General features: G+C 40.2%; 1 protein-coding gene across 1 annotated transcript in view; it reads left to right on the forward strand.

Moving 5' to 3' along the window:
• BMERB1 (bMERB domain containing 1) overlaps positions 1-25,702 on the forward strand; it is a 47,353-nt gene that overhangs the window by 7,625 nt on the left and 14,026 nt on the right. The window contains exon 2 of the mRNA XM_082292477.1: positions 15,320-15,443. Coding sequence (XP_082148603.1) covers positions 15,320-15,443 — 124 coding nt within the window. The remainder of the gene's footprint in view (positions 1-15,319; positions 15,444-25,702) is intronic.

The raw sequence follows: 25,702 nt of genomic DNA on the forward strand, positions 1-25,702 counted from the left end.
GTGTCTCTGGCCTCAGTTGTCACTGGGCCTGTCCTGTGGCAAGCAGGGATGAGCATTTGCTCCCTGGAGAACCATTTGCACTGGCAGAATAATGGCACTACAGTCTCCCTGTCTGTGAGCAGTGAATATCAGGTAATATATTGGAGTCCCTATGGTGAGCGGCTGCTCCTCAAATTATCCTGCTTCACACTAGAGAAAGTCACAGAAATTCAGTTATGCATTTGTGTCCCCACCTTCCTTATCCAATCTGTAGCTTTTCGCCTTTCATCCTCTACCATGGATTCCTGTACAGCTTCCTCTGGGCACCGTGCCTGGGAGGGGATTGAAGTTACTGCAGTTTGGCAGATTCTGAGGCACACATTTTCCTTCAGGCTGATAGTTGTCTGTGGCATAGACAGTGTGTGGGATGTGATAGTGAAGGGCAAGCCATGGTGTTTTGAAAGCCAGTAAAATCAAGATCCATTTGTCTCTGCCTTGGCAAGGGGTGAAACATCCTGCGCTTAGGAAATTTCTTTCTTTCTCGTATGCAGAGAAGGTGACAGCCAGCTATCGATTTGTCTCAGATATAGGTAGGACTCTGCTTGAATTGCTTTCATTTCTTCACCTCTGAGACCTCAGGCAGCTCAAACTCACAGCTGCCCAATGCCAGTTGTGAGGAAGAAAATATTAGTGTATATAAAGAAAAGTGAATCAAAAGTCAGTATGCAAAAGCAATTTACTTGGTGAAAACAGAGCTTGCTAGAGAATGACTCCACATCCACAGATGAAAGGCAAGTACAAAACACAGTTTTTTACCAGCTGTCATCATTTGTGTGAGTTGAAGAGCTGGAGCCCTGTGCTGTTTCACCTCAGAATTCACTGAGAAAGAACCAGCTGGTTTTGGCTCTCCTGGCTCTGGCTATTTGATCTTTAAGAAAGGACACAGCTTTTGCCTGTGGCTCCCTGCAGATACTGTGTGCCTCATACACCGAAGAACAAGATCCCAGTATGATTCTCTGCTGCCTGACCTCCCACTCTGCTGTCAGACTGTACTCATTGTATGCCCATGGCCTTAAGAATAGCAATGTTCACCCCCCTGGGAAATTACTTGTCCTGTGAAATGAGAAACACCTTTTTTTTCTTGGCTTCTGAGAAGCATTTTCTCAATATTTATTTACTTGCTGGAGTGGGAATCTATTATGTAAACTAGTTTCTTTACTGTCTGAAGCAGTTCTCTATACCAGTATCAGTTTTGGTCTTTACTGGATTGGACTCATATGTCTATAATAATTACCAAGTGGTTTTAAGGTTACCTAAAATTACCTGCCAGCTGCTGGTAAGATGTTTAGATCACTGTTAGAAAACTGTGTTATTACAGAATCGTATCACAGAGGGGGGAGAGACAGAGAAACAAGCTTTCTGGCATGCAGTCAGATAATTTCATAGGAGAATATCCTGAAAATGTGAAATCTTGAAATGTCAATGGCCATTTTACTATTATTTCATTTGCAAATATGCTGCTCTTTATCAACTGATGCTCATATATTCATTCCTAAAGAGGTTTTGCAAGACTCCTTGAGAGTGAATATTTTGTTGACTTTGTGTTTTGGAATAAAAAAAAAAAAAAATGAAGATAGAAAAAATCTTTAAAAAATACCAAACTAAATAAGTTTGAAACCCCTGAACATTAGCTGTAGCTGGCACTGTTACAGTAGCATTCGAAACACAAGTACTGAAGCTTTTTGTTAGTATTACAGGATCAGAATCTGACTCTGGTGAGGAATAAAATGGAAATCCACAGGCTGTTTCCTTTGACCACTGAGCAAAATGACGGAAGGAAATGAACAAATAATGTGTGTTTCTTAGCACTGCTTTTTAAATCTCCGTGACATAAAATGAAGTGATGTAGCAGGAATTGCTTTCCTTGGAGTGTGGCTTAAACTCAGTCTTGCGGCAGATGGGAAGGTGCAATGATTTCAGTGGGAGCTCCACACTGGGGAAGGTACCTACCACAGCAAGGAACTGTTCCAGTTTCTGTTTACAGCCTCCTGGTAGGGCTCAGCCTCATGCAGGGCTGTGGCAGGGCTGGGCACAGAAACCCCTTCCAGAGTCTTCCTGACTCCTTGGCAGTTTTCCTGAGCCAGACTAAAATAGCTCCTTACAGATAAAGGTCTAACCCAGTGTCATTGAATAAAACTGACAATGAGGGCTTCTGGGTCAACCTTCAAAGGCAATTTTCCCTCATTTTTTGTGTCCTGCTTTGGATCCATTTTTCCATAGAAACAGCTGTCAGATCACATCTACTGTGCAAACTTCCCCACCAGGCTACACACATGTTCTCCCCGTTCTCTGAAGGACAAACTGCTGTTTAAAGTGCATAAGGTTGTATTTTCAATTCATAACATCGTGGGAAAAGGTGAAAGGACTGTGGAAATCCAATAGCAGCTGCACTGTCAGCATCATGGTTTATTTAAATGTCAAGCAAGTTTTCATCTCACACAGGTTTTTTTGGAAAAATAAAATACTATTTTAAGCACTTGGTCCGTTCCTCTGTCCTGCACACCTGAGCAGATACCAAGAGCTGGTTACTTTAGGACTTTCAACTCCTGACTCTTTTGCATTGTCTTTAAGTAATCAGAGAGCTGCTAGGAAAGCTAATGCCCGTTCTCACAAATCAGACCTCTAGAAAGAGGTAACTAATGCAGTTTGATTTCTGGATGTTATTTTCTCTGCCTCTGAGGCACTGGGGGTCACTGGAGTGAGGACAAATGACAGTGCTTGTGGTGTGAGAAGCACTGAGGTACCTGGAGGCAGCCAGTGACCAGTGTGTTCCTTTTAATTTCTTTCTTGATGAAGTGAAAAGAGTATTCAAGAGGGATGTAACAGTGGTGCTTGGACAATAATTTGGGGAGGAGGGGAATACTAAGGCCTATTTCAAGGTTTACATGTTATGAAACCATTTCCATATACTCCCTGGGCGGGATGGGTGCCAGCTCTTGTACTGGCTCAAGCAACATTTTCCACTACGTTCAATCTTGTCTTTGATATGCAGGCATGATGTGCTAGAATGAACGACTGAGCTTAATTCATCCCTCCCCTTGATTCCTCCTGTCTTTACTGCAGCTTTCTGCCTCATCTCCTATGTTCATTCGAAGAAAAAAAAATACAGCTATGACTCAAACCACAGCTCTCCTGCTCCTGGGTTTGTGTGTGCAAAGCTGCAGGGATCTGAGGGCTGGACAGACCACACCTAAGGCATGAAAAGCACTCTCAGCTTGTCCAAGTCATGTCTGTTCAGCAGAGATATCCTGCAAGAGAGCTGAAATGTCAGGGTAATTCCCTATCAGAAACAAAGACCATGTACAAGAGCTCTTCCAACATCAATCTTACCCAGGCAAAGCTTTTTTTCAAGCATCTTCCCAGTTTTTTGTTGCAGCCATTTCATAGTAGCCGATGTGAGTTTTTCCCTCAGGAGTTGTGGAGAAATAATTTATTGAGTTTACCTTTTATGTAGAATAGTCTGGATATAAAATATCTTTGTAAAAATATTCTTGTAGTGGAGAAAATCATAGCACTTAATTTTATTGTTTTAAAATTATGTGGTTAGCCACAACAGTGGCTAACAGTTACAACCTGACGTAACTATTTTCATGCTGGGAAGGTGTTACACAACTGTGTTGCAAGCAAGAAAAAACTGTCTCCAGTGAGTCCTCCGCATATATAGGTATTTACAGCAAAGAAAATATTGTCCTTGTAGCATGTTTGCATTCACTCTGCACGAGGGAGAAGAGATATTTCTCAGAAGTCAATAATCTGTGTGTTTATAAGGGGGTCATCCACTGCCCTTTGCAGGAGTGAAATATACATAGAGCAAGAAACAGGATCCCATCTCATGGAATATCCTTTTAATAATTTTCCCAGGTTTCCTTATTCTGGAATGGTAGAAAGACAAAATACCCAAGCCAGAAACCACTCTCTCTACTAGAACAAATGATCAGGATTCTCATCAGTTTCTAGGTCCTGTGGAACATCCTCCCCTAATAACAGTTGTGAGTTTTTTGTGGGCTATCCAAGAAGCCTGGGTAGCAATGACATTTTTGTGGGCTAACCCAGGGCATTATCAGATGCTGGCTAGGATAAATGGGTGTTTGCTGGTGAGTCAAATAAAGAAACAGGCAGCATGGGGGATGGTTGTTTTGAGATGTGTATCTTTCTAAATGAATCAATATTGCAAATGAGCTGAAAAACGTGCAAACAGATGCAAATAAAAGAGCATGAACTGTTCATAGCAGTACTTGAGCATTGTTTTATACCCCAGTCTGCATCAACACAAATTAGGTCAAAGATAATCAATTCAGATAAAGGTCTGTAAAAATGAGATTCATCACTAACAGCTTACTTAATTCAGGAGGTTAACTTTGCATAATGAGTTCTGAGGAAATAATTAAATGGAGCTTTTATTTTCCTTTTTACAAATAAATGCCCATTAAATGTAAGAATTTGTAAACAGAGCTTAAAACTACAAATGAAAGGTAAATTAATTATTTAATCCTGTAGAATTTACTGTACGAAGAGTGATCTGAGACAGGTTATAGTGAATGTGTTTTGTCTATTCAGTCTATCTGATAACACTTCCTGAATAGAGTCAATATTATTTTCTTTTCTGGTTGCAAGTTTTCATATAGCAACAAGGGAGATAAACACCTAATAGGTGTTTATAGGAACATCTCATTGTAAAGCCAGAGAATCAAATAGGAAAGATTACTGGAGGGGGAAAGAGGAAGAAAAAAGGAAGCAATTTAGCTTAATTCACTTTAAAAAACCAACAGATTTCATGCTGGTGGCATCCCAATATTTCACTGAATGACAAATTTGTTTCTAGCTCTTTTTAGGCTTATATTTAATTCATAAATAGGGAATTTCAAATTAAGAAACACAGGATTCTGATGCGTTGGATTTGTGGTGGCTAATTCTTGGTGAAGTGCATGTTCAGCATATGTCAAAAATCTTGATCTCACGCTTTGTGACATGGAGATGCACTGAGATGAAATTCTTGGCTCAGATGAAAAAAAATTTCCTTTTTCAAACACCTGCCTCGTAAGAAAGGTGACTTCTCATATAGGAGACCTTCAACTTTACACCAAGTATTTGTGTCACACATACTGATTTTTGCAAAACGGGGAGAGTTCATATATGAGATACGAGGTCAGATATTGCCTTGGTATTGAGAATTTCTCTGGGCAGCATTTTAAATGGGACACATTCCAGACTGGGTATGTAATTAAGAAAATCTTCTCTAAGTCTGTGATATGTGGTATATGAAACAGTATCATGAGAAATTAGCTGATTTGTCTCGCATGCAGAGATTTATTTATTTGTTTATCTGTGTATAGGGGCAGAGAGAAGAGTGAGGAACCAGGAGAACAGAACAGTAGGAGAAGCATCTAGTTTTAGACTTGCTGGGATAATGGGGGCACCCCTCCATCTGGTTAGGTCAGTAGGAGAATCCCTGATGAAATACACAGTGGTACATCTAGAAAGAGGTGGAAAAATGCCACTCTGTTATTGCAGCTACATCAAGACAAATTAGGTTGCTTAGTTCCAGACTGACATGTAGTGTGGTCTGGGGGAAATTGCTTTCACGCCTCACCTAAAGTCACCAGCCAAATGTGTGAAAAATCCTGTTGTCATAGAGCATCTGGAAACAAGGAATGTGGTACTGGTACCCAAACTAGAGTTTATTTTAAATTGGAAATAACAGTAGGAAATCTGGAAAATGTTCTTGCACAATTCAAGTATAGTACTTTGTGAAGTCTGTCATAATTCTCTGCAGACCTAATTATGCGGACAGCTTTTCTTTAAATCCCACTCAAACCCACTTAATCCTTCTTTATGCACAACAGAAATGGCTGGATGAGATACCATGGGCTATTTTGCAAATGGACTGCAGTTGTTTTGAAGAGAGTTTGTGGCTCAGTTCAGGCCCTGGGGATGCAGAATACTGGGCTCTGAAGTGATGGCACCAGTCGTGACTGTGCCCTTCCACTGTGCTGGAATTGCTTGAAAAATTTCTGTATGTGAGCAAATCCTTTTGCACTCTGTCAGGATTTCTGAGGCACCAGTAAAGACCCACTGTGTTGCTTGATATTTATGTTTAATGTGTGATAGGAACTATACTGAAATGATCCTGAGCTGCCTACTGAGCAGTCACTTGCAGGACAGCTTGCATCTGAAGGCGTGAGCTGTTGTGACCTTATCACAGTCACCATAAGGAAAAAAAAGTTAAATCTGCTAAATTTAGAATCTGGATATTTGAAAACTGTCTCAACTCAAAGATGCAGCTGATATTAAAACAGGATTTGGTTTCAGCTGAGTGGAGAATTGGATGTGAATCCATGAATAATGTGTCTGGGGTTTTTTAATTCAATAGGACTTGAGTTTAAAAAGGTTTTTATAGAGATATTAATTCCAACTCCCTTTGCTGTTTTCATGGTTCTGTTTTCCTCATTTTTATGCATTTGCCCTCTAACCAGTTGAAGAGATGTGTGCAACCTTGTTATCACTGACTGAATGGAAATTGGCTGGGGCATGCAAATTGCCCAAACAGAGTCTTGGAATCAACATCAAAGTAGCAAGGTTGAACTCTGTAACTGGAGTGTCAAAACCCCTAAGGGTTTTCAAGATCCAACCTGTAAGTGTCATGGGGGTAATTTATCTTAGTAGACATACTTCTGCATATCCTGAATTTATTTACATCAGGAGCACTTCCTGCAAATTTCTATCACACTAATAAAATCTGTATTTTTGACAATATTATGGCATAATCAAATCAGGCCTGGGGCTTTTATTCATTGTTTATGCAAAGATTTTAATAGGAAGCTGCTTTTGTCTTATCTTTTCAAAGAAACTTTAGTTCAATATTAAGTTCTGACTTCTTGGTCATTTATTGCTGAGAGTGTTGAAATCCTATTTCCTGATCTGTAAATATGGTTTTGTATTAGCTCTTAAACTACTGCAAGAGAGGGTGCAACTGAGGAAAAGTCCTCCCTCTCCCCCTAAAATTGACTGCTTAGGGGACTATCCAGAGTATTGTGAGACACAAATCAAAGACATATGAAAATAGAGAAAGCCAGGAGAACTCTCAGTAGTAGAAAACACCTCCATGAAAATCATACTGATATTGCTACAAACCAGCACCAAATCAAACACAGATTTACAGCTAGAACTGATTGTAGTTAGAGATAATTAGGTAGCACATTGTCCCACTGTACTGAATCATTTCCTTGCACACACAAGCACCCTTAGATCCAGAGGAACACAGAAGCAGATATGGAGCACTCTCTTGAAGGGATAGTTTAATTTGACAGGATGGATCCTTATGACTTCCTGCATGGAGAAAGAGTCTGCAGTCTGTAGGGGCAGTGTCTGACTGCAGAGGACACTGGACCTCAAACAGCTAAATCCTACCTTAAAGCCCCAGATAATGGTCAAATTAATCTTCTCTACGTCCTGAGTCTGACCTACTGTGCCTGCAATACACAGTAGCTGAGCTGTTTACAGCACCTGTCTCCCTCACCACAAGGAGATGAGTACCACAAGGCTGACAGCATCAGAAGTCAGGAGAATGCTGGAATCTGAAAGCTTAAGGGCAAGGTAGAAGAAATGGAATTTATAATCCCAATATAGGATAGCATAGTATGAGGTATGTTAAGTCTGAATATCACATTAAGACCTATGCATGACATTAAATTTCTACAAGAACTCCAGCCTGGTGCTGATTCACAGGATCCTCATTGTCAGGGAAAGATGAACAACTATTGCCAGATGAGCTGTTTTTTTCAGGATAGCATTACAACCAAGATGAAGCTTTCTGTGCACAAAGCAGTTTCTCAAGACTAGAGACATCTTTTTCCTGGGGGAAGTGTAAGATTAAAGGGTTGCATAATTACCCACTTAGGAAACTGGAACTGCCATAAACTGACAAAAAACAAAGCAAAGAATAATTACTGCTTATAAATTTTACAGGATAACAAGCAAGCATAAATTGATGCTTTTTTTTAAGAGGCAAGATCTTTATAGATCTTACCACTATGGATTTGTGCTAGTATATATATTTAAATAGGGAAAAAGGGCAGAAAGTGGTCCCTAAATTAAAAAGTTGGAACAATCATTTAACTGTAAAACTTCTAGTTAGCAAAGTACTGAAGACCATCCTTAATTAGCAATCACTTTTAGCACTGACTGTCTATTTCTGCATGGGGATATGTAGTTCAGTGAGAAAACTCAAAGCAGGATCTCTTTCAGGTTCAGTTTTTAAACCAGCTTTATTCAGTGCATTGCAACTTGTTCTACAGAAGTACAGCATAAAAGATGGAAAGCAACTGAGAATCTTATTTGGGCAGTGGGCAACTGCAGGCACTTCCATCAGATGTGACAGGAGTCATTGTGTGCAGTACTTTTGAGTTTAATACCACAGGAACCAAAAGGACTTTCAGAGTTAGAGGAAGGAGTTAACATTCAACACTGTGAATGTGGCATTTGTATTTCAAGAGAAATCTCAGTGAGACCAAGTATACAAAAGCCTGAAATGGGAAAGAATAGATAGCTGCCAACAGGCTTTCTTGCAAAGGTAAATAATAAAAGATAGAAGGTCAAAGCTTGGAGATAAGAACAAGAAAATACAGGACAAGCAACTAAAAGAATCTTTTTATAACCAGAGGCTCTTAGATATGGAACAGACAGGGCAGTGATTCTAGAAGTGCAGTGGGCAATTGCACGCTGTGCTTTTTATATTCTCTGCTCACCTAATTTTAAAATGGGGTCATATGGTAGAGTGTCAGTGAGATACTTTTGAAGTAGAAACTTATGTTTGAAGATGTCTGGGCTGTAAATCTGTGATAATTTAAAAAAAAAAAGTATTCATGACAAAATAAATCCCAATATTATAATTACAATTAGAATAACTATAATATATATATAATATATATTACACTCAGACCACAGCTGACTGAAGGACAGAGCCATCACCAGTCACAGCAGATGATTTAGTAGTTCTTGGGAGGAAATGATATGGCAAACAGAATGATCTGTGGTGGTTTTTGAATGAGAAGAGGTAGATGAATAGAGAAAAAAATTAATCATATGTGTCTCTCTACAGACATGAAATTCTGATCTCTTGCCTGAGGAGCTGCAGAATGGACCAGATGTGAGGGACTGCTCAAGTCCAGCAGTTTATCCCAGAACATAAGTGATCTTTACACAGCACAGCACAGAGCCGAGGTCGCCGGTGCTTTGTGCTTCAGGTTTGCTGGAAGCAGAGATGCACCACAATTCCGCACAAATCAGAAAAGTCCCCCACTTCTTCTCCTTCTCCAAATGACATTGGAGAAGCAGGGATATTTGATGGCCATGACACTCCCAGAGATCCTGGTGTTTAATCAGCGTTCAGTAGGCATCTCTGGATTCTTCCTGCCAAAGAGGATCCCTAGAGCTGCCAGATTTCACAGCTGCCTATTGCAAAGCCAAGCTGTAAGAGGACTCAGCCAGCCCAGAGGTTTACTCTGAAACATGGAGCATGTGAAAAAAACACCTTTGGGATTTCTAGCTGCCCTGCTGTCTGGCAAAAATATTTGAAGCTTTGATGCCTGGTTATAGCCAATATCTCAGGGCTCTAAGATTACCCCCTGTGCACTTGGGAGCTGCATTGCAGTTGAAACTTCTGATTACTTTTGGAATTTAACATTTCCAGAAGTGCAAGGCTGCTCTGGATCCTCATGCACTGAAAGGAAACAAGGGTCTTTGCACAGAGGGGTTCTTTTTGACTTTATAGTAAATGTACTGAATCCAATGTTATCCCCCAAATACTCTGAATGCCACTTCTCTGGCATTTTCCAGCAGGCACAGTTGTGTCAGAAAGTTTTGGCTACCATTGCGTGCAGGGACAAAGCACATCTGGCTACCTGTGAAGGAGGTGTGCTCCTTGTATCAGCCCAAAGTGCAGTTCATAGCTCTACGTGCCAGAGATCCCAAAATTTAAATGTGTTGCTCCATTCGTGGAGAAGTATCAGTAAGTATTCAAAAATTATAACAGCCACAATAATAAGAAAAAAAATTCAGCTTCATGCTAGAGGCAAAATTCAGCTGTGCTATCTCCCTTATTCAGTGCCACTGATGCCAGTGGAAGCAAAGTGATTCTGAGAACTTTTGCACATCTGACCGGAGTAGAACGTTAGCTTTTTGCTCCTCCAGTAATAGCCTCTGCACACTCCTATTGTCTTTAGGGATTACTTTTCCACAGTGTTAAAACTAATCAGGTATTTGTGCTCCTGCTGCCTCAGTGCAGCCTATTAGCTGGTCACTGAGGGCTGATGCAACCAGCAGCACCATCCCAACTTTTACTGAATTCTCTGCCATCACCAACCTGTTCTTGGTGCAAGAGATGAAACAGGAGAGCAAATTGACAGGCAGAGGGAAGAGATTGCCTTGAGGGAAAAGAGATTGCCTTGAGGGAAAAGAGGAGATTACAGCATTTCTGAAAGAACTCCTGAAATGAACTCTGGGCTGTATTCTGCAGCAAGATGAGGACATCCCTGGGATGTTTCCCAAAGCCAGACCACTGCCTGTGTCCAAACCATGTGAGCCCAGGCAGTGAAACCAGCAGAAGTGTGGGATGTGCTCAGTGCCACAACAGTCAGCTCACTGCCACCCTGGTACTGCCCCTTTTTTCCCTTTCCCCCAGTCTACCCATTCTGAATTGTGCAAGACTGCAGCCTCTCAGGCAATCCAGGAACAAAATACATTGCAGCTGTTTGTATTGTATTTATATGGAAATTACATCATAAAGCATTGAATAAATACTGTGCCACACACATGCCAAATTTAGTAATTGTTAGGATTCACACTAATAGAATGCTGCAGCAAGCTAGATTAGAATTAACAATTAAATGTAGGTTTTCCTACACAGGTTAGTTACTGGCCACTACATCCTGCACCAGAAGGATTAAATCAAACAGAAAAAAAAATCAACTCTAAGGCAGCATCAAAAGGTATAGTAAAAGGCCTGGCTGCAAAGCTAGCCATTCATGCCTCCAGGTGACATGCTAGTGACAAACGATAGGAATAATCTGATTCTTTTCACATGAACATATTTTTATCTGGAATATTTTGAACTATAACAATATTTCCGCATTATGCAACTATTTCAATTTCCACCAAGCATGCTGGTTTTAAGTGGCACTAGCTGGTTTTCTCTTCATCCACTTCTGACCTATGCCTCCTGCTTACTCTTTTGTCTCATCAACCAATAGTGGTCTTGGAAGTCTTGATTTTGATATGTGAAGTAGCATTAAGAGTTTACTTGCTGCACTCTGCTCTATTAGCACTTAATATACTTCAGTGAAAAAGGATTAGCTCAAAAATTTCACTGAATTCTTGAAAAAGCCCCAAAAGTGCTGACCCGGATTTGGAACAAAACTTATCCATTAACATTTTCTTAACAAGGATTATCTTATTATTGGACAATTTAAAGGAGTGGAAGTAGGCCTCAAATTGCTCAATTTAAGTCCAGTCCAGATCAATGACTTAAAATAATTTTCAACTGGAGCACCATAATTGAGTGGGCTGAAGAGCAGGTTTGCTGTTGAGTGGTATCCACATTAGAGAAGTCATGCAGCTTATCTGTACTACCATCCTTTAAAGAGCTCTTAGCAGTCATGGGTTGAACAAACAGTCTCATTTAGGATGGTTCACCCATGTCAAAGATGAAAAAGAGAAGTGGTAGAGAGCGGGGCCATTACCCTTAACCTGTGCTGGAGCTCACCCCTTGCTGAATGACTGAGATGACTCTTGAAGGCTGAGTGACTGAGTTTCCAACAGCAACAGTCATAAACAAGAAAAGGATAAACATTGTCCTGAGAAGACTTCTGATCCAGCAGACCCTATGCTTGCTGTGTATCCACAGGCAACTCCTCCCTGAGCTTTTCCTGCCTTCGTGCTGCAGGTCGCCTGCAAGTGCCTGAGGTGTTCATGGAGCTCAGTGTGTGGTTGGCACCAGAGTAGCAGTGACATTGTTTTGGGTTCCTACAGCACAGATTTGGGACCCTTTGTGTTACTGATACACCGAACCTTCTCCATGATGTTTACAATAATAAGAACCCCCCAATGACAATTAAACCACTAATGGCTGCAGAGCACAGGGAGCTCCTCCTGTGGGGCCACCATCCATGACAGCAGCAGGACCTTTGCTGATAATTAATTACAGCACTCCTTACCAATTGGTCTGAAACTATTGACACCATGTGTAAAACGTTCTCCCATTTCTCATTGTGTCAATTCAGGCTTCTTTTAAAGTTTTCTTTGCACTTACTGACTTAATAGGCAATTTATTTTTTTGTTGCTTTTAAACATAGCTGGCTACTGTTCTATTTCTGGCTGGCACACTGAGGATAAAATGAGATCATTAAGTTAATACCTAGTTTAATTATAGCAGTCTCCATTTAAATTGAAGCAAAATTATGCATAAATAACTTCAGGTTTACCTCTTCAGTCACTCTCACTATATGTAATAGCTTGATAATTTTATTTCCGTATAGTAATTATTTTTGTGCTAATATCTTTTTGTGCATACAGTAATATATTTTTACTTGTTTCTTTGTCACTGAAAATTATCCCGGACATTGCAGAACAGACAAAACAGTTTCATCCTGTCACTGGCTGTGAGTAATCTCAGTGTTGTCTCCACTTTTGCTTTATGAATTTTGTATCATTACCAGGAGAAAAGCTTAATAACAATATATGCTAAAAAAATAGTTGACTACTGCATACCTGCTTTAAATAAAATGAAATGTTTATTCTTTCTTTTTTGAAAATGTAAGAGACTTCAGTGTGAAGCTGTTCTGAGTCATGTATCAAGGCACTAGAGGTGTCATTCCTCACTGGGACAGAGCAAGAGCTTTACTTAAAGGCTCAATGATGTTAACATATTCTTCCCAAGTGGTTCACATCCCAGGACCTCAAACCATTTCATGAAAAATAATTAGTTATGCTTCAGCACAGCTGCTGCCAGGTAGGCCAGTTATCCACAATGTTAGAAGAGAAACTGAGCCCCAAACAGGCTGGTGGTTTGTGAGGATCACAATGCTGAGGGGGTGAGGTGGGAATCCTGACCTGGCCTCTTCAGGGGCAGTGTCCTTACACCTGTGCTCCATTCCATTGTTCCAGCCACATCTCTGAGTTTGCAGAACAAGCTGTGAGCTAATATCTAATTGTTTCTATATTTATTTCCCTCCACTTTCAAACTTCTGCTGCCTTGCTTGCAGTTTTAATTCTTTTGGAAACACTGCATAATTTTGGATCACTTTCAAAACTATTTTCTCTGGTTCAAGCACACATTGAGTGGGATGTGAAGGAGAATCTCTTGACTGTTGTGCAAGGGGTCAGAGAAGACTTCTGCCTGACACACTAATTCTTGTGCTGGCTTTAAGCACATCACCAGGGCATAAGGCTTGTTTGTTCCTGAATTGCTGAAATCACAAGGTGGAGGCTGACCCCACGTGAGGGGTGTCACTAGGGCACTTACAGCTAGAGCTGCAGAGTGCAAGTAAATGAGTTACTTTTTTTTCCTTCTGTTTTCTGAGTTCTTGAGAACTAATTTTATAATATGTACGTATGTGTAATTTATTTATGGCTTATATTTCTGTTTACCAGTATTATTGGCTTTAATTCGTGGTAGCATCAGAATAACTTCCCATCTCCTGCTTATATTTTTGGCAAGCAGTGAAAATGAGAGGTGGGGCTGTGGGAACCTCATGACATTTAGACTACACATCAGCTAAATATACCCCAACAAATACAACGGTTTCTAATAGGGAAATCCATCCTGTACAGGCATCATTTGTGTGCTCAGACACACAAGATAGCCTTGCTTTACAAACCAGTTTTGCAATTTGAGTTTTAAAAACAACTACTGAAACATGGCTGTTCTCTCATGACAGACATTTCAAAATTTGTCCCACTGCTTTTTCTCAAGATTATCTTGAAAAAAAAGTGGTTTTTTTTGTTTCCCCACTTTCTTTGTTAAGAAATGAAGTCAAAGCTTGCAGATAATACTAGCAGGATAACTTTAAAAAAATATTTTTTTATCTGTTTTTAAATACAAGGGAACTATATTTTGTTTATATAGTGTATGTTTATATAGAATAGAATAGTGTATGTTTATATAGCATAGAATGTTTTTCCTTTGCTTCCATTTTGGGAGAATCATGAACTAAGCTCATACGGGGGCTGTTGGTTGAGATTTTGTAGTTTCATTCCTAGTCCAAGTTTCTGTCAGAAATTCTGCTCAGCTGTGCTTAATCTGTCATGAGGGACTTCAGAATTAGTCTCCTCTTAATTATTGAACAGCTTATTTTCTAATGCTTTTTGTCTGCTCTTTTCTGGATAATTATTCTGAGTAGATTTTGACCTTTCTGTTTTCCCTTTTTCAGATCAATACAGCTAAAACAGGCCTTCTTTCAGGAATATATCTCCAAAATATGCAGCCACCCTGTTTTTCAGTCTCTAAATTCTTGTTTAACATGAAGGCCAAGTATGATGAACCTTTGGAATGGAGTTTTCTAGAGGCCAAGCGGCTCTTTTTCCAAACCCATCTTATATAAATTACCTTCAGGGAGCACAGTTCGCAGCCCTGTTTCTCTCTGGGTTACAGAGGTAATTCATCAATTATGTAGAAATAATCATAGAAGCACCATGGCCTTACCAGTTGCCAGGTTATTGCTGCAAAGTACTTTTTGTCTCCTCAACCAATTGTGATGTCCCTGTGAGAGGCACTCAGCCCCTTGCAGGATGAGGCCCTACATAATTTCTGATCACATCCTTGGCTCCTCTTGGTAGGGCTGGGCTTTAGCTCTGAGTCAAGCTAAGAGAGTGGAGTGGCATGGAGAGTTAGAAGGGTTAAAGATGGGAAACATTCATGGATTTACATTGCCTGCACCAAGATAGGACTCTTCAGAGCTGCAAGTAATTGCTCTGAGAGAGTTTTGAAGCAGTCAGTTTGTGGTGATACCAGTTAAGGAATGGTGGCTGTAGCTGTGTATGGGGTTGGGATTCCTTAGAGGAACGGTCGAGCCTCACTAACGATTGTCACTTTGGCTTACGGAGCCTTCCACTTCTAAACAGTTACATTGGAAGTAATAACCAAAAAAATAGAGAAACCAGTCAACACAGCATTCAGTTAGAATTAATTACTCCATAGTTAGGTAGCTCTGATTTAATTTACATTCCTGAAAAACACCATTAAGACAGTCTGACTGGCTTAATTAATTTTCTCTGCTTCTACACACAGATCAACTTGACATCATTTCAATGGCTGAAACAACAATGATGCCTGAGGAAATTGAGCTCGAGATGGCAAAGATCCAGAGGCTTCGGGAAGTCTTAGTCAGAAGAGAATCAGAACTCAGGTTTATGTAAGTATCAATCCTTCTGGGAAAACATTATGCAAAATTAATCAAAATAGGAAAGAATGGTACTTAGACTACTTTTATCTGCTTGACATTTTAAAAGGGAGAAAGATAAAGAGCATCCCAGTTAGGTGAGCACTTACAAAATGCCGTTGGGAAATGATTTTTGTAGTTGCAGAGGAAATTACCTTTTTTTAATTCAGCACCTTTTTTTTTTATTCAGCACAATTTGCAGAGTACATAAAACAGATCTCTTGCTTACAAAAGGAAACTTTAGCGAAGTATATGTCTATGGAGCATATTTTCTTACCTGATTTCAGTCCTTTGTGGGAAGGATGTTTGTCTGAACAAAATATCAACAGGTAGGGGATTTGAAGCTTCCACAGTCTAACCTAATTCAGGCTTTATTCCTACTTCATCAGCGGTCTTAGACAGTTCATGTCACAGGAGAGCACACTGTGTTCTGCACTAATAGCAGCCAAGATTTGACATTTGTTAAATGGAAGCCATTAAGTTATGAACACAAAACACTTTCTGATATATCAAATTAAATGGGAATACTCCAAGAAGGATTTTCAAAATTGCCAAAAAGGTCAGGCATAGGAGCCTCACTGAAGGTTCATGAATATTAATCCAATTCTGATGATGAAGTCAATAGGGTTAATATTCCTAAATCATTGAATTTAGAAGATCAGAGCTTATTAATAAGAAATGTATTATTTTGAAGTGTCCTCTCTGAGTATCCGAGGTCAGAAACAACTTGCCGACAGGCCAAGAACTTCAGTAGCTCTAAAACCTGCTGAACTCAGACCCTTGGCATTAATGAAGCTTCAGTGCCCTGAAAAAACTCACTGGCTGTCTTCTCACGTTAAAGTACAGGGGACTGGTACTTCGACCCTTATGCTGGAGGTTAACTTTAGTGCCCTGACTTGCATTGCCAGAAGCTGAAAGCATCACCCCTCTGCAAACAGCACAGACATCTATCTCTGAGTATTATCCCAGAAGACTTCTGCCCAGAATCACTGCTTAGACACCTTTGGAAATAAGGATTGGTAGTAGTGGCACTGACCTTTGATAATGCCATAGTGGTACAAATAAAGTGAACAGGAAAGGTTTTGTCACTCCTGCTCCTGGTAGTGAAATAACTGCTTGGTTATTGGTTTGTACATAAATTTAATCTGGAAGAAGCCTCATCAGTGAACCCTGCACTTCTCTTGACATTTTCTGTATCAAACAAAGCACTGAAATAAACTGCCCCAGTGAATGAGAGCAATTGTTCTGTTTGTTCTGGTATCCAGTCTGTTCTTTGCATTTCCCCCATGCTCACACTCTTTACTCTGTATTGCCTGGCAGGTGTTTGAGTAAGGGATTTAACACAGAAGAGCTTGGTTATTGAAAAGGGAATAGAACTGATGTTCACACTGTGCCCTGTTCTCCTTCTGCGTTAGATCTCATCCTCACACACTGCCTAGAGCTGCCCAGGAGCACTCCCAGCCTCTCCCTGGCACAGGCAGGAAAGTTCTTCTGAGCAGCAGAGTCTCCATGAGGCTTGGCCCAAGGTACTGGCAAAGCAGGCAGGTGACAGAGGCAGCGACTGCAGAGGTGGCCTCAGTTTCTTTCTTTTCTAAGTCATGGAGTGCCACAGTCACAGACCCTCTCATTCTTTCAGCAGGAGCAGACCAAGATGACCACTTCTCCAGGGATATTCACACAGCTTTCTAGCCCAGCTGCTCCCTGCTGTGTGTCAGAATATTCTGACTCTGCTCATTAATCCTTGAGGCACTTAAATTCACTTTGTTAGCACCACTGAATGAAATGGCCAAAAAAATTGTCTATTTGGCTTTATCTAATTTTTTAAAATGTTTTTACAATTTAGCCCTGACAGGAGAGAAGCATATTGCAAGTGATACCCAGGTAATACAGCAGCACCTGTTCTTTACTGCTTTCATGCTGCATAGTTTACACTGACGGAAGGGCTCGGCTGCATTTGTCTTCAATGACAAACATCTTCTAATGACAAATGTATTTTAATGACCTGTTGCTGAGATTAACAGCACAAATCATGGTTACCTCAGTGGTCCAAGTTTTGTATCTGTTTAACTAAGCAGATTACATAAACTCTAATTCACAGACAGATTGTAGAAGACTTTATATGTAGCCTTTTTTTTTTTTTTCATTTCATTTCTGAAGTAATGAATTGCCAATGTCCCAAGACCAGAAGTCTGTATGTAGGTCATGAATTTTAGTAACTGATTTCTTCTGACAGGACTAGATTCCCCTGGGAATGACCTATACAACCAGCCACATGAAACTGAGCCTCCTCAGACAGGTTTAAGGCAGACTCAGCTTTGAACCCTGCTAACAAGCAGCCCTACACCTACGCTCAGACCACGGAGTGCCAGACCAGCTTTAATGAGAACCACATCTCTTTAGTTCTTGCATCTGTTTTAGCGTTTCCTTTAATTATAGCAAAAGGATAAAACACACACATAGTGTTAGAGAAACTGTGTGGTATGTTTGTATTCCCTTTTTTGCCCTTCATGCTGTTAGCAAGAGAATAGAAATTCTCTTGAATTGGGGTGTTTTTACAGTTCTTACGAAAGCATGAACACGATGAAACGATTCTGTATCGCTTGCACATCCAGCCACAGCTTACATTTCCAGCTATGTTTTTTAAAGTAATGGTTCATTCTTCTCACTGTCTGTCTGTCTGACTGATCTTTTTATTCACATGTAGCCAGATCCTAAAGCGTGACAAAGTATATTGTAGCTGTGCTTAAAGAAAGCAGTGCTCTGTAGCTGTGCACAGAGTGTGTCCCCAGCCCTCACGGTGCCCGTGGCTCCCTCCTGTCACAGGCACACACGACCTGTCAGCTCTGCTTGCACACCCCAGTAGGTGCCACCGCTCTTCACTGCATTTAGAAACACTCAGGCTCAAGAATAAGGAAACAAAACTCTGCAAGCTAGACCTGCTGCTGATGGAAACCACAGCAAGCTCTTCTTCTGTCAGGTTTAATCCACGGAAGGAACATACTTTGAGGCTGCTAATTAAATTTACTATTTTCCATGAAGAAGATGCAAATGTGGTAGCCATAAAATAAGGACATTTGGCAGAGAACAGCTCCAGGTTAGCATATCAGCCAGTAAAAAGCCCCCAACAAACCCAACTAAAAAAAAGCCCTAGCAAGGTCTAGATGTTAATGGACCTGGAATTGGTTTGCATTTTTCACACTTCTGTGTGTGAACAAGGAAAAACTGTTCCTGTTGGTATGTGAGATCATCAATAACGTAATGTTCTTTCTGGCAGTTCCTCAGCTGTGGTTTGTATAGCACGTGTCTCTCTTCAAACAATACAAACTCTGCATGAGGGATTCCTTGGCAAAACGTAGAATCACAGAACAGTTAGAGTTGGAAGCGACTCACTGACTGGTGGACATGTACTAATACCCATCAAAATTATTTTAAAATTCAGAAGATATATTTAAGAAGGTGTTGCAATTTCACAGCATCTCTGTACCAGGCCCACAAATGATGTGCTGTCCCCAGTCCCACAGAGCAGCACATACTGGTTTTTAGTGACAGACCAAGGATTCACTCTCAGACAAGCATAGATATTTCTGTAGTCTACTGTATTAAAAAAAAACCCCTTCCCCAACATACAGAAAAAACCATCTGTGAGAACAGTGGAAACAAGTTTTACCCTGTGTAAAAATGAAACAGCAAAAATTTTTATGTGGAGACCAGAAATAGCCATACAGTTCCATTACATGTAATTTTTCACTCTTTTGTACTGCTTTGCAGTCCTTTGTACACTCTTTCCTCTGCCTTGCAGAGAGAAGTGGAAATTCCTTACTGGTGCACTAAACATAAAAGTAAGACCTCATTTCAGTAATTAAAAACTAAAGCACTTAAAGATGAAGTGTAGTCACACAAAGATATATTTAAACAATATGACTTTCTGGAACTCTAAAGTGAAGCAAAAGCATACAGAAACTCCAACAGACATCTCTGATTTTCAAATTTCAAATAATAATTTTTATTGCAAAACACAGCTTTTTAATTTCGCTGTGTGAAATTTAGGTGTGTGACAGCTTATTCTTGGCCTGTCCCTTGAAATTTTTTTATTTGAAAAGCAAGGAAAGCAGCTGAACTATTTTATCTATTTGACAGACTATTTGCTATATACCACAGTGAAATAGTTCATCCTGTAGCATATACTTTATAGGAGGCCAGTTTTCTGATAATTCTTGTTTTTCTTTTTATTGATACAAAGAAACAAAGAAAGAAAAATGAGCTGAAGCAATGGACTAACAGGTCATGAAGTTCCCCAAACCATTGTGCACATTTCAAGTTAGATATTAACCTTTGTAAATGTGTCCTTTGCTTTGCTCTTTGTTTTTGTTTCCTCCTTTAAAAAAAAAAGGAGGGCAGCTGCAAGCAGCTGTACCCTTCATATCCAGGAAATCCACACTACTTCTGGCTGAATACCTGCTTGCTATGAAGAACTATCTAAAGTTCATAAGGAGACAATTTTCAGATTATAAAATCAAGCCTTCCTCAATTAGGTAATGCCACAATTTATGTTGCACAATCATATTTTAGCTCAGGCAACCTCAGTCACAGCAGAGCAGATGCACTGTGATTTGCTCTGTAATTACATTATCAAATCCTATTTTTGTCTCAAGACCCTGCCTTGCTTAGTGCCCAGGATGGACCTTCTTGGGATATGTCCAGGTTATGTAGAAATTGTGGTTGTGTTTAGCATCTCTCCTTCAATGCTACTGATACTATGAAATTTCATAAAATCATGCCAGGAGCTGTTGTGACCATCTCCAGCCAGCCCAGGAAATGAAAATGTAGCTTGAAGCCATCGTATGCTATCTCCAGCTCTTCTTGGTTTGTTTTTAGAATAGCTGAGAACTCAGCATATATTCATATGAAGGAGACAATATGTACAGAAAAGCATCAGTTTATAGCCTGCCAGCATTCCCCCTCCTTCTCTTTTTAGGCTTCTCTCAGCTCCTTTCTTAAAATGTTCTCTATAAAAAGAGTTTTGGGTCAAACTGTAAATGTTCAATCTGTCTGTACTGTTAAGGAAAGCAAACACACCACTTCAGAACATGCACGCTCTCTCTTCCTTTCTAATTCTCCTGTCCCATTTCCTTTTTTTTTTCCTTTCCTGTTGAGATAACAGACCCAAAAGCTGAGAGAGCTGCTCAGGCAGCATCCTCTTTGTCACATTTGCCACACATTTAATGTGTTGCTGCTGTGGATGTGTTTGGCTTCAGAGGCAGTTTAGGATCGCTGGGGGCATGGAAATCTACTGTGCTGAAAGACAAAATTGTGAAAATGGATGATGCATGTGTTAGCTCAGTTTAGCTGACAGAGAGAGGCAGCAAACCCTCAGACCTCTATGTGATACAGAGCAGACCAAAACTGAACTTCTGAATCATTCGTAGTGCAAAAGTCGTGCATTTTAAAATGCATTAGCATGTTGGGAGCCAGTAAATATTATTAGTAAAGGTGAGATCTTCTCACCCACAGTTATTGCCTATGCCTGTGGAAAGGCATGGAATTCTTATAAAATAGCATCCACTGTCATCATGAAACACAGTCTGTGGGAGATCTGCCAGTGCCTGATACTGCTGGCTTTCCAGATGGGAAGCAAAGCTTGAAGCAAGCTATATTGGATGACCTTGAACTAAAACTGTGGTGGTTGCTTCCACCTGTGATAGATGTCTTGGGATGGTTATTTCTGCCATGTAGAATGGCAGAAAATGGCAGAAGCTGAATGGCAGTTTTTTAATGTGTAGGGAATAGAAGATATTAAACATAAAGCCCTATTAGGTTGCTTTAGCCAATTACTGAAAACATTTTACTCATTAAACTTTTTTTTAATCTGTAAAAATGCTATAAATACAATGGTGTATTTGCTGAATGTCTGTGTGGTTATTACATCACTAAACTAATACTGTGAAGATGCCAAATTCACCTCCACACTGACTCAGAATTAAAATTGGTCGTTGTATACTCTCACTACACACTAGTAGGTGACTCCCTCTTCTCCAGAGTGCTAATAATATTTACATCATCCACATTCTCCATAGATCTATTCAGGATTTTAGACCATTTTATACTATTATGGTTGCTTACTTGAAATCCTAGACCCTTTATGTAGAAAAGTTTGCTGCAACTTGACTTTGCAGTCCCACAGCTTCATTAGCTGTCCAGAGTACATAATTTATCCCTAGTTTGGTTTTTTTTCTTGCTTCAAATCAGGCTTACTTTTTCTTTACTTGCCTTTTAAACCTTTATCCTTCTCCCAGTTTGCAAAACCCCATAAATCTCTGTTGTCCTGCTGTGACATTGATGTGTCCATTGCTGGTAGTAGTTGAGGTGGAATAGTCAGTAATGGTCATTCTGGAGGGTATTGGGAATAATGGTAGAATCTCAAACTCAGGGCAAATTCATGGAGAAAAATGTATAGTACATACTCCTTCTAAGAACAATAGGACATCCATAGGGGTCAGCTAGGAGTCTCACCTTTATGTCATTTGCAATATGCACAGCACATTGGTATTTTAAGTACAGAAAAGTAGCTCTGATGATTGCCTGCCTTTATGCAACCACTGCAAAGGGAAGCAACTCCAAAGTATGCAAGAACTGCTGAAGTGAGAGGTTAATTCCCTTGGTGATGACAACCCTAAACAAACCAACTTAGAAATCCCATGTTTTAATTTAAAATGGGTGCAGTAAATCTAGTAGACACAAAGTGGGAAAATGAAACAGTCTCATTACTGGCTGAACTTGGAAAGTAATGCTGCAAAGTACTACAAAAACGTGTACGTGGAGTGTTCCATTCTAAAGTGAGAGAAGGCAGCAGTAATTGCTGTCGTTGTATGAACAAAATTAATTTCAAATTTGAATTCTTTTTTGAACCAAATACTTTAACACTCTTACAAATGTCTCACTAATGTGACATCAACTCTGATTTCTCAGTGGCTTCATGCCTCCTGTGGCAACAGAGCCCCACACTGAGCATCACCCTGGGGAAGAGAGAGGAAAGAGAGAAAACAGGCTGTCAGAGGTGTGAATAGCAGTGGTAACTCACTGGTTATATATTGCTAAGCAGGTATTCTGACTTTTGCTTTCTTGGGTACTTTTGATTCTTTTGCTCCTTTTTTATTTTGTACTGTATAATATCTGTTTTCTGTCATCTAAGGTTAAGCACGGAATTCCCTTAGGACTGTTTACTTATGTGTTGAGCATCTGGTACTTTTCTCTGAGTTTGGCACCTTGCTGTTACTGCAGTGTAAATAAATAACACCAGCAAAACCAGATTTTTGCTCATGAATAGAGCTGTTGTTGTTGTCAATGTTTTCTGATAAGATCCCTCTTTTCATGGAAAGGAGCAATAAATCTTTTTTCCTTCACTGTTCTGGAATCTTAACAATACAGCAGATTTCCTTCCTTTTTTTTTTTTTTTTTTCTTCCTGATTGTATCTTGCTCTAGGAACGTAGGATGCACTTGGGGAGGCTGTAGAGAAGGAGGCAGTTGTGTGATGATACATATTATTCAATAGATCACCTGTCGGGTTGTCGGCTCCATAAGATAAGGCACCATTAGGGGAAACACCAAGCCCAGCTGTTACACTGATACAGCCTGGTGTGGCACAGGCTCTTCTGCAAGACAGGGTTAAGTTGTGGCTGTGTCCCCATTGAGCTTTGCCGTCCCAAGCACGTTGCAACAGTGTCCCACCCGCAAATAACCAGAGTCCTTGAGACAATAACCAGGAAACTGCAAGCTGTGAAATGGCACAACATGCTTTTGGAATGAAAGTTGTCAGATAGTCAAAGCTTGAGGTCTCTCAGATTAGGGACAGCATTTCTAGGGGACTGCCAAGGGTCTGGGAGCCTCAAGGATGTCAGTGTGCCCACTGTAGAGCTGGGAGGTCCTGTAAGGTCCAGCTCTGCCAAGTCTCCCAGCTCCTCACATGGGAGCCTGGAAGCCTGAAGAACATCAGTTCAGGACAGAATTGCAAAGTTCTGGACTGTGCACTTTAAGCTAAAAGTTCGGAGATCAGCTCTCAAAGAGGAAAGAAAATGCCTTAGTTCAGTTTGATCTCTCTGCAGACCCATCTCCTTTGCCCTGTTTGACAGCAAACCATCAACCCCAGAAGAAAACGCATTACACTTTCAGATGTTTGGCTGTAAAAATGGTGCATTAAAATACTCAGAAAGGAAAAGCATTTTTTTAGTGTATAATGATAAACATATCATTCGGAAAGTATTTAATTAATTGTAAACTTGGTAGTTCAGATGTTTGTGTCTTAGAAAAAATGTAATAGGAATTTTTATTAATGTCTCTGTTGGACAGCTAGAAAAATAGTTCTTTAATAAAGACTTTTTTTTAAACAGCATTTTCTACATTGAATATGTGTTGTGGTTGTCACAAAATGCTGTTAATAGAAGAGGGAGCAGCTTTAATCTTTTGACATTGTCATTTTTAATCCAGATATTTAGCACTGTATTTCCAGATGTAACCTTTAATCCCAGACTGTTTTTCACTTCCCAGTTCTTAGCTACCTCTGCTCTGGTTTGCATGAGTGGAAGGGACAATTGTCCCCGTTTGTACAGTTGAGCTTCCTCTAGGCAAGGATGTTCTGTAACCAAGTGTCCCTCTTGCCCTGTGGTATTTCACTGGTCCTTCTCACTTGTCTTCTGCTATAAATAGGAGAGTAACCAGTGAATTGAAAAGCCCCGAAATGGACTGTCAGTGTTTAATTTTATACCAGAAATCTTTATATTTTTTTTCAGCTGTGATAAATAGTTGCTCTTCTGGTTTTAAAAATAAGAAAGGGTCAAACCATGAAGGCAAATTAAGAAGGAAGTGGGTCATCGATTCTGCTAGAGACAATGCACAGCCAGACCTAGAGTTTCCTCCTTCAGGTGCCTAATATCCAAAACCAGAACTACCAGAGTAGTTTAAATGAACCACGCCCTATGCTTTTGCATAGAATCTTCTGTATGCTGCTGCAAAGGACTGATACTTGTGAATTTAAATCTGACTTCTTTATTGTCTATACATTTTTAGACAAATTAACTTAGTCAATTTTTGCCACATGGAGAAATATTCCCCTCCACAGTGGGGTAATTTCAGGAAAACTCCTCTTGTTACTATTGATTCGTGGTAAAACTTCATAATTGCCAGATGAGATGGCCAAGCTCAAGAGAATTTAGCAATGTCAGTGAAAATGAAAAACAGACAGCCTCTCTAGACACTGTTCTGAATTTATGTGAAATATATCTTAAATATGACCCTTGAGGGACTGAGAATTTCAAATGCCATCTTCTCTTCTCTGAAACAACAGCTGAATTACATTACTGTGCTAGTTGTGGTTCATGCACTGTTCCTCCAGCAGAGAGCACTTTAAACAAGAAAAGTTAGACACACTTACTTCAATAGTGCAAGTTAATCACAGGACTTCTGATTTGTGAGCTGCCCTGCTCACAAATTGCCAGCTCTGTGTCTTCCAGCCCCAGCAGCACCAGGTGCTGAGCTAAATAACAGTGTGATAAACACACACCATAATGACTCAAACAACGTGTTCTGTATTCATTACATGTTGCCTGTGATCTCACAGATTTATAATTAGAAGATTTGAGTCACTAAGCCAAGCTGACAGGGACAAAAAGGAGTCAAATATAGAAGAGGAGCATCAGGTGGAGGTTGGTCTCTTCTCCCACATAACAAGCAAGAAGACAAGAGGAAATGGACTCAAGTTGCACAGGGAAGGATTAGATTAGATATAAGGAAAAATTTTTTGACTGAAAGGGTGATCAGGCATTGGAGCAGGCTGCCCAGGGCAGTGGTGGAGTCAGCATCCCTGGAAGTGTTCAAAAGACATGTGCATGTGGCACCTGGGGACATGGTGTAGTGGTGAGCGTGGCAGTGCTGAGCTGGCTGTTGAACTCTATAATCTTATTTTCCAACCTTTACAAATCTATGATTCTATAAATTTATTGTGCTCTTGTACTCCCAAGAACACTGTCACCATTGCAGATTCCCCACAGCTTTGGCAAAGCCATAAACACCTGCAGTACCCAAAGGCAGCCTCCACTGAAGTCCCTTGAATTTGCAGCTTGACATCATCCCCATCTATGTAGCAATTCTCTTTATTTCTATACCTCTCTTTACTTCAGTCCCCCAGATTTCTCCATCACTACTGGTTGCTCTTGGCTGGTGCTCACCTTGCTCACTGGGG

Source organism: Coloeus monedula (assembly GCF_965178545.1).
Source record: "Coloeus monedula genome assembly, chromosome: 16".
Taxonomy (NCBI): domain Eukaryota; kingdom Metazoa; phylum Chordata; class Aves; order Passeriformes; family Corvidae; genus Coloeus; species Coloeus monedula.